Here is a 9,662-nt window from a genome sequence, read left to right as displayed (position 1 = left end):
AGTTTTATTGCTTTTGAGAGAATCTGTGTTTGCTAGTCCTCTGAGGTCACTACTGACCTAGGTTTATTGTAAATGAAATTCCCATTTGCAGTATTTTGGACCACACCAGTAGGATGAACTTAGGCCATAAACTCTATAAGGGACAACTTGCTAAACATTTTAAGGTACAAACAAACAAAGAAACTCTTCCTCCACCCAAGGCCAATATCAATAAAGGCATGCTATCTTGCTGTTATTTCTGCTTGGTGGGTTTACTTAGTGTTGATGCTTACACTGTGAGGGTAGCACTTTGAGGGTCCCTGTTTCGTGGGAGATCTCAGGCTAAACGCTCTGCTTTGAGTAGGCCCTGCTTTACCTCTGGCACCTATCACAGTCACCATGACAGAGACTCAAGGGACCAGGTCTCCACAGATACTTTCAGGGTGAAAGGCGGCTTTCATCTCACTTGCCACCCAAAGTTAAGCTTTCAAAGCACTCTCGACTTCTACAGATTCATTTCTTGCTACTGTTCAATACATTTAGAAAGATTTTTTTTTGACCCTTGAGGATCAGTGATAAAAGTCACCCCAAAATCAAAAGAATTCAGGAAGGCAGTAGGATATAAAGTTAATATACAAAAATCAAAAGGCATATATAAGAACAATAACCAAGTAGAAGACCTCATAGCAGAGAAAACCCCATTAGTAGCAAGAAAGAATTGAATACAAGGGGATAAACTTAATAAGATATACGTACTACCTATCCAAGGAAAACTTTAAAACAGTACTGAAGGGGGGCGCCTGGGTGGCGCAGTCGGTTAAGCGTCCGACTTCAGCCAGGTCACGATCTCGCGGTCCGTGAGTTCGAGCCCCGCGTCGGGCTCTGGGCTGATGGCTCACAGCCTGGAGCCTGTTTCCGATTCTGTGTCTCCCTCTCTCTCTGCCCCTCCCCCGTTCATGCTCTGTCTCTCTCTGTCCCAAAAATAAATAAACGTTGAAAAAAAAATTAAAAAAAAAAAAAAAGAAGATGCCACAGAAATTGCCTATCTTCTTTCAATGATGTAGGCACAGGAGCCCATTCACGGTTGCTTTGATAAACAGCTCACCAGGAGCAACAGGTAAATGGAATAAAAGGGTGTCACGAGACACCCAGCCCTGGGACCAGTGGCACATAGTTTATTTCACATATACGTGGCCACCAATAGTTCATTTACATTGTGAAAAGAGGCAGCAGATAGTGTTGCTGGGAACAGAAAGTCTAGCACCAAAAAGACGGAGTGTGAATGCTGGCTTGAATATTAGCTATGTGACTTTGAGCAAGTTAATCTATGACTGCATGTATTATTTCATGGCTTTAAAACTGACATAAATTTACCTACCTTAGAGTTGTTAAAGATTGAGATGCTGTTGACAAATGGCATATAATAATCACTCAGTAAATAGTCATTATTACCATCATCATCATCATATTATTAGGGGCTCTGGAAAGGGTCAGACTGGTTTCAAGCAGAGTATATCTAAGGACCCTGGGACTATCCTGCTTTGTAGCAGCCATCTTCCCCACAAGATCCCTGAGGAAGGCTGGCTTACTGAGTGCTGAATACATGTTTTTTGAATCAGTAAATAGGACAATGGCCCGAGTAGACCTTTGTTATTCTTATCAGCTGTCCAGCATCTGAACTACCCTCCTGTTTGAGGAATTCATCCAACCCCAACAGAAGCTACACATTCCAGATAACTCATCCTCACTTCCTGCAGCTAGGATAGATAGGCACATGAGTACTAATCAGATCCCTCATCCCAGATTTCGAATCAGAAACTACTGATTCAAAGAAGCCAGGAACACACAGGATCCCTTCTGGTGAGGGTGGAACCCCTACATATAGTTTCCGAGGCAGCATGCAGTGACGGCAATAAAGTAGAAAATCGAGTTCCACTTTACTAGGAGTAGGGCTAGGGCCTGAAACCCCAAGATCCAACGTGGTACCGAAGGTCAAACATCGGTGAGGAAATGAGTCCGTCTCATGCCCAAACTAAACTCTTACCAGAAGCAGAAAGTAAAAAAACTGAAAGCACTAGGTGGGGGTAGCCTCCTTGTATGTAGAAGTGGGCCCAGGCCTCCTTACTGGTCCAAGACCCTGGAGAGGAGAAAACAGAAGAGGGACCAGAGTTCCAGCCTGACTTTTCACGAATGGCAACACCAAGAGGAAATAGGGGTCTTACGAATCTTAGAACCTGACAAATGTGATTAGCAACCTTCCTACCTATGTGGGCCTGGAGTAGGGACAAAGAGAAACAAAGGAAGGAGCAGAGACCTTGAGCACACTTTCCTGTGAGTCTACACCAATTATTAATGAAATGCTTCACTCTATGCCCGTGCTTTAAGTCAGTGCATTAGGTGGTATGGCAAAGGGGCGCGTGAGCCCACGGGTGTTAACTGCAATATCAGAAGGGAGGACAGGGACATCCGGTCTGTGTTGGACTGACCCACCCACCCATCCTCCCACCTGTGGAGACTGAGAAAGCAAAGAAGTAGGGGAAAAATCAGGAGAAAGCAGGGTCAGAGCAGGGACAATTCCACAATGGAAGTCACTGTACAGTATGACATCATAATGATCAATCAAAGGACTGAATTTTGACAACTGGAAATCACTGGTGAACCCAGCAAAAAGTTTTAATGGCGGTGAGTGTAGCAGCCAGGTTTTGGTATGATGGTTCTCAGCCCCACCTGCACCGTTGCTTTAAAAAGAATGAAGCCTGTCCCGCCTCCCCATTCTGATGTGATTTTTCTGTGGTTCAGCTGGGGGAATTAAGATTTTTAAAAATCTCCCCAGGTGGTCTTAATGTGCAGCCAGGGTTAAAAACTACCGCTTCAGTGGACTGAGAATTAATGAACAGGAAGTGCGAGTGAGGGCAGTATTTTTGGTAGCCAAGGGGTTCAAAGGGCTGAGAAAGGTATTTTGTTTGAAGAAGGAATCTTTAAAACATGTTCAAATGCAAAGCTCTACGTGCCAGGAGTGAGAAGCTATAGTTAGACTGAGCAAGGCATCTGATCAAAGGAGAGGGAACCAAGGCACAGAGGAGAAGGAATCTGTCTTAGGTATGACAGGCACTTGCAAGAAGGAGGTGAGGAAGGGTGTACGTAAGGGGAGTGCGACCGGGGACTCCTGTCTAATGGCCTGTTACCTGCTAGGGGATGGGGGAGATTGGCCGCTGAACTTGAGAGAAGGTGGGGGTAAGCAGAGTTTGAAATGGCCGCAGTTTGCAATAGCTACTGACAAGAGGAGTGGGATAAATATCGAGAGCAATTTTAAATGTCGCCATGGTTTTGGGGTGGCAGGAGTCCGCACAATCATGACAATTGTTCATGAAGGGATACACGGCCCACTGGGAGGGGCAAGATGCAGGGTCTACACACAGTGAAAGGGGTTGATTTAAGTCAAAGCCACCGCAACCATCTGTAAGTTCTCTGATGTTTCCTCTTTCTCAATTAAAAACATTTGAATGAGGGATCTCCAAGGGTCAGAACTCACTTCCAGCGAAAGAAAACATTACTTCTCATAATTTACATCTTGAAAACCTTCTTTTTATATTCCCATACCTTGATACTATCTAGTAACACCAACATTTTTGGTCAGAGGTATTTTTAACTGGTTTTCAAGATCGAAGAGGAAAATCACATGGTGTTTTAAAAGACTGAAAAAATTGAAAGGAGAACTCAACAGCTTAACCCTGTTGTTTTTTTTTTTTTTAATTTTCTGTATATTACAATGTTTTAACAGATTAAAAACCCTTTCTGGCTAGGGAAACACTGCCTCTCCCAGGGCTGGCTGATTCTCAGAAGACAGCAAAGGAATCAGCCAGCAGCACGCTTTTGATGTGCAAACTAAGCAGGTACGATGGAGTCATACCCCCTCCATCTGGCCTGTTCCACTCCAGGAAGCAATCACCCCAGGGCCAGGTACCAGGCAACCAGAGTCTATACTATGGTCCAAAGGCCCCAGAATTATTCAAACTAGCCATTTCCAAACTGTTCCCCCTGCCCTGCCCCGCCTTCATAGTGGAAACCCCAACAGAGGCTCTGGCCTAAACCTACTGCTTGCTCCCGTCTTCTGCCTCTTGACCAAACCCGGTTGTCCTCCTGTGGCCCTGCAGGGCAAGCCATGCCTTATTTCTAGGGGAACTGTAACATTAAGCTTTTCTTTCGGTGACACAGGCCTGTGCCCTCACTTAATCACCTTTATAAAGTCACACCTGGGCACAAGACGACGTGAGTACCTGAGGACACGATACCAGAGAAGTCCTCATTGGCCACACATATTCCCAGAGAAAATCTTGGGCTCGCAGGCTTTAGTAATAAATGACAGCCTAGCCTTATTTGTGCAAATAAAACCCAAAGAAAGAAACGGTCGCAATTTCATTTCAAAGCTTTAGGACTCGAGTACCGTATTCGGAAATGCTGAATCCTTGAGTCAGACAACACAAAAATATACAACATTCTGTTGCTGCTGGTCACCAACCTCTGCAGAATCATTGAAATGTAACACAAAGACAATAGGGTGTGATTAAGTTCTAGCAAAAGATCACCAATAACTCAACGAGGATTTATTCCACAACACTATGTACTCAGGATGGTCTCTTCCGCCAATTATTTCATTTTTGTGAGCCACACTCTAAAGACTTCGTCATTATTATGCCGGAAAAGACATAACACTTTCCCAGGAAATTAAGATGCAATGAACAAGTATCATGAAATCATAGGCGGCCTTACGTTACACAAATGTTTTGCTGTCTGTTGTGAAAAATGACTATCACGCACAGACTGAAAATTCAGTTATATTTTAACCCACGTGAAAGGTTGTTTCCATCCATCTAAATATGGCCTTGATGACATTTTTCTCCCCATCATCCTTTCCCCATATTTCCAGGAGATCTTTTAGGAGCTTCAGGGAAAAAGTATGGGAAATAAAGACATTAACAATTTCTGCAAAGAATCATATACAAAACACGTCTATACTTGTGGAGAGAAATGTAAGTGCACCTTACAGCTTAGGGGGACACCAACATCTTAAAACATTTAACTATGCAAAGCCTGTGGTTCACAAATGTCAGCGTGCACCAGAGTCCCCCGGAGGGCTTGTAAGACTGCCCAACCCACCCTCCATTTCTGGTCCAGTATGTGTGGTTGGGGCAAGGACGTGCTGCTGCTGTCCGTCTACAGGCCCCAGCACCTCTGCTCTAAGGATGTCTCCTTCTCTTCGTCATGCCTTCTTACTTCTGAACCTTCCCAAGATTGTTTTCCCCGGTGAACATCTTCAGGATCTGCCTCATTCTTCAATACTGTGCTTGAAAAGCTTACGTTCCGAAAACTTGGCAATTTCCCCAAGTGCTTAACACGCCTATGTGCAGTGGCGGGAAAATTTCTTTTGGCCAGAAGTTTGTTTTGCTGGGCTTGCTAAAAACCTTACAGATCCATACGCTTCAGCAGCATCATTCATTTTCCTTGTGTCTATTCCACATTGCTGTTTTCGGGCATTTGACATTCATCTCTTTTGGGATCTTAATGTAGGTGAAAGCCTCTCCGGGCCACCTTGCATTTAGTGCATTGGCAAAACCCAACAACTCCCTCAGTACTGTTGCTTGATGGGGTGAGAGCCCATCCTGACTGCCGCCACCATCAGTAACTACACCAGCTGGCATGGCCGGCGTGGGAGATAAGCAAATACTAACAAGTGAGACAGCTCAAGTATTAACAAAGGTAACAGCTGACACCAGGGGCAAACTGCTTTTACTATCCCTCCGGCCACCACATGAATCATGACACACCCTGTAAACTCTGCCCCCAGCTAGACTGTATCCACAGCTGCTAGAGTAGGCCAGTCCGTTCTCACGCCAGCTCGGCTGAATTTCACCAGACTTAGGGAACACTGAATGTGGCTCGTAATGCTAAGATTTTTACATAGTCTTCGCCTCAGGAAACAAAAAGCATGTGGCTCTGACCAGAGGAATGAAGTCAAAATAGAGAGAAGACCAGAAATGAAATCAAACATCACCAGGAGCCTTAGAGCCAAAGTGGAGTAGCTGTCACACCAGCAATGACACTGCCAGCCTAGCTCCTTCCTCCTGACACCGTAACCTGTTCCACTCTAAGTGACCTCTGTGGTGACTCTGCTCCTCTGCAGCTCGACAACCTCCAATGCTGTGGGTCTAGACCATGTCTCTGATTCCAAAATACAGGGACAGATCAGAGCCGTCTATGTGGGATTCCTAAGTAGTTTAATTACCTGTCCTCAGTGTGGAGCTTGATTTAGCAAAGGATGCCACAAGCATCACAGATTAAGAAGTTTTATTTCAGCTTTTGGTCACTTTACTGCCAAAATGGCCTTGTTCGCAGCCTGTTTCACAGCCCAGCAAAACAATGTCGTCTGATATTTTCAACTGCATTTGATTTCAAAAGAATTCAAGGTTAAATGTGCCCTATTAAGCATACACCGCTCAATAGAGACCACACCCTGCCCCTCCCAAATTTGGCACCACGGAAACAGCTAATTCCCTATTCTGCACAGTTCTTACCAAAAAGTAACACAAGAGTTGATACAAATGAACCTGTTCCCTTAAAATGAAAAATAACCTCCAATTCCCTTAAATTCATAAGCAAAACTAATTTTTATGAATGATGCTCATGCAAGTAGATAATGTCTTGACTTGTGCCCACCATGGAAAATACAGGTTAGGATTCAGACAGGCAGGCTGTATAGCCGGCTAGGATAAATCAGAACCCTGAAATAAGCAAGAACTGTGCAACTCAGCTTCAGTTACTAGTTTTGAGTAGATCAAATGCATGTGAGCTCAATGATTATCCCCAAAGGAAGTCATGCTATGAGAGTTTTTTCAACAGACTACAAAACCTGATCGTAAAATTACATCTTTTGTTGAAAGGTAACAGACTTTTCTCGGTGTATGACATCATACACTTGGCCATATAAAAAAGAAATTTAAAATTTAAGATTCAAAAAACACCCCATTCTAAGGTTACTCCTCTGGAATTGACTCATACAGAAAAGAAGCAAAGTAAGTTGGTTAATAATTCTGTAAGCATGCTCATGCAGCAGCCTAAAATGAGGAGCACAGCTGACAACCCTGTGTTGCAAAGTATTCATGGCTATTTTTTAGGCAACTAATTTTCTTCCCCACTTATAGGTAGATATGGCATTTGGGGGTAATCCCTGTTGAAGGTACTCAAAATATGTAGAAAAGCATGCCCAAGAAAGATGACAAACGTTCATGACACACTGTTTCAAAATTATGGGTCTCCGAGTCACTCAGGCCTATCAATGAAAAACAAAAGATTATAACCCAGGGCAGAGGAAGTCCAAAAATCTGGGATTTCAGTTTTGGCTTGATTATGTGATTTCTGGGCAAGGTGCTAAACTTTATTTCTGGTCTCTGAAAAATGGCAGCAGTCACCTACCCTTACATCACACAGATGTTTAAAATGTAAATAAAGTTGTCTATGTAAATTATTTGTAATCACAGGTACAAAGGAGAACTGCTAGGCCATAAGACTCGCCCTGAACTGTGGAAGTCTGAATAGGCTATGATGACAGGACCCGTCTCTACAACAGCCAGAGCTTAGTGCAAAGAAAGTAAAATTACATCCATGGATTTCTCCCTTAAATCCAACTAATTACATTAGAGATTTGTCTCAGGACACGACGGGGACTAGGTTTGAATGCACACAGGACAATCAAGCCAACCTTCGTCACTAAAACAACTTGGTAGTGCCATTTCATATTCAACAGGCACTTTATCTCTTATACTGCCACGGCTACAGGCCCCAGGGAAGGGAAGTACACTCACTACTGCATGAGAACCAGGGGTGGCTCCCAGAGATGCTGGGTTGGCATTCACGCCACTCCCTCACCTCACAATCTCCACCTGCCCCTCCCTCCACCATACCCCTTGTTACAGCTGACATGTTCTCCGTTCTCCGTTACAGAAAAGGGCTACGTAAATTACCTTCAAGTCCCCCTTTCCAACTAGACTCACACCCACCCATCAACAAGGAAACCCTGGACTTGGCACTGGAGAGGACTACCATTTTTAAAGGGAACGTGATAGAGCAGCCCACCCTCACATTCTGTGTGAGGAGAAGGGACAACTGCGTTTCGTGAAAAGGAGGCTCTGTCCTGACGCTCAGCACCTATTCAAGCACAGAAAATATCCAGGCGCGGGGCTGGGAGTTCCTCTGGAATGTTCCAGAGCAGTGGGCACTTTGAAAACAGTTTCTGTACATTTCAGAGTAAATGTACTCAATTCGTACAAAAAAGAACGCGCTGTCAACCAGTCCTCTGAATGACAGACACTCTTGATAATACTTTTTTAGAAAGGGTGGCTTTTCCCCAGCGGTTCCAGGCAGTCACTTATTCCTCATTCTGACAAAGCGGCATCCAACTCCAGGCATGGCTGTATACATAACTCCACACGCAGCTGAGCCGTCATAAACACGCCAAGTATAAAGGCGTGTCAAAAAGACATTTTTCTCCCCAAAGTACGGCCCCAAGAAGCCATTATTATAACAGAGTATGAATTTCTGCTGCAGGTTACTGACCTATAAACTAACAATAAAATTCCCATTTAGTACATAAAGGCTTACACTGTGACATGAAGTATTAAGACACAATCCACTGACTATTTTAAGTTTGTTGAACAACTAAACCATTTTCTTCATTACATCATGAATACAGACATCCTCTTGCAGGAGAACACCAACTTTGGAGACGAGGCCAAGTACAAATGCATCTGCTGGAGATCCCATTAGGCCATTTAGAAAACTGGAAGAAGTTCCCGCTGTCCAGGCCGCTGGGGTCTCCTCTGAGGCTCCGAAATGAGAACTTGATGGATTTAGCTTATTGGCACGATCAGTGAATCAAGACCAGGCTCAAAGGCAAACCTTGTCTCTGCAAACGCAATTCCACACACCGGTCTTAACTCAGTGTTTAAATCTGTCTAGAACTGGCTACCAATTTGGGACTTCCTCAAATGATATTAAAAGCTCTACACAAAAAGGATGCAAAAGCAGTTACTAGTTTTTCAAGGAAAGAGACATACCTGCAAAAAGCAACAGCTCTGTAAACGGGGCTGCAGGTAACTGTTGGGACAACGACAGCAATGTAACAAATAGCAGAGGATGACTGTTTTTTTTCTGTTTTAAACTGCTGCTGCAATACTTTACTAATTTTTTTTTTTTAAACCAGATTTGCACAACATGATTTTCTAAGAGAAAGAGTCCACTGCTTTGTCTGAAGAGGGGTCATCCTGGCGGTAAAAGGACTGGGAATGTCAACTGCGATATGCAAGGCTCTGCGACACCACGTCTAGGATGCGTTGCATGACACCCAGCGGCTCCCGGTGGGTGGGCTCCTGCCCTCTAGCTGTATCCAGGGCTCTTTTCTGGTGGCATTTTAAAAAACGTAGCTGCAGCGGAGTCAGTAGCTTTCTCTGCGGCAGAGGTCCTGACCAACCACTCAGGGTTTGGAGATTTCTGGACCTGCGATGCTGGTGTGGTTGGCTCCACTACATCCACGTGAACTGGGAAGGTGGTTACAATAAAAATAAGGAAGAAAAGATCAAGGGGAGACAAATTAGAATAAGAGACACTTCAAGGCAAATTTCTCTGAATCC

The 9,662-nt window shown here is 44.2% G+C and overlaps 1 protein-coding gene across 5 annotated transcripts in view; it reads right to left on the bottom strand.

The window, feature by feature from the left end:
- Positions 1–4,571: 4,571 nt before the first annotated feature.
- Positions 4,572–9,662, bottom strand: part of GPATCH2L (G-patch domain containing 2 like) — a 56,994-nt gene continuing 51,903 nt past the window's right edge. For all 5 annotated transcript variants that reach the window (XM_043556687.1, XM_043556689.1, XM_043556688.1 and 2 more), the window contains one exon: positions 4,572–9,569. In XM_043556687.1, the coding sequence (XP_043412622.1) occupies positions 9,409–9,569 (161 nt within the window). In that variant the 3' untranslated portion in view covers positions 4,572–9,408. The remainder of the gene's footprint in view (positions 9,570–9,662) is intronic.

Source organism: Prionailurus bengalensis, chromosome B3 (genome assembly GCF_016509475.1).
Source record: "Prionailurus bengalensis isolate Pbe53 chromosome B3, Fcat_Pben_1.1_paternal_pri, whole genome shotgun sequence".
NCBI lineage: Eukaryota > Metazoa > Chordata > Mammalia > Carnivora > Felidae > Prionailurus > Prionailurus bengalensis.
The sequence above is the reverse complement of the archived record's forward strand: the minus strand, read 5'-3'. Positions and strand labels throughout refer to the sequence as shown.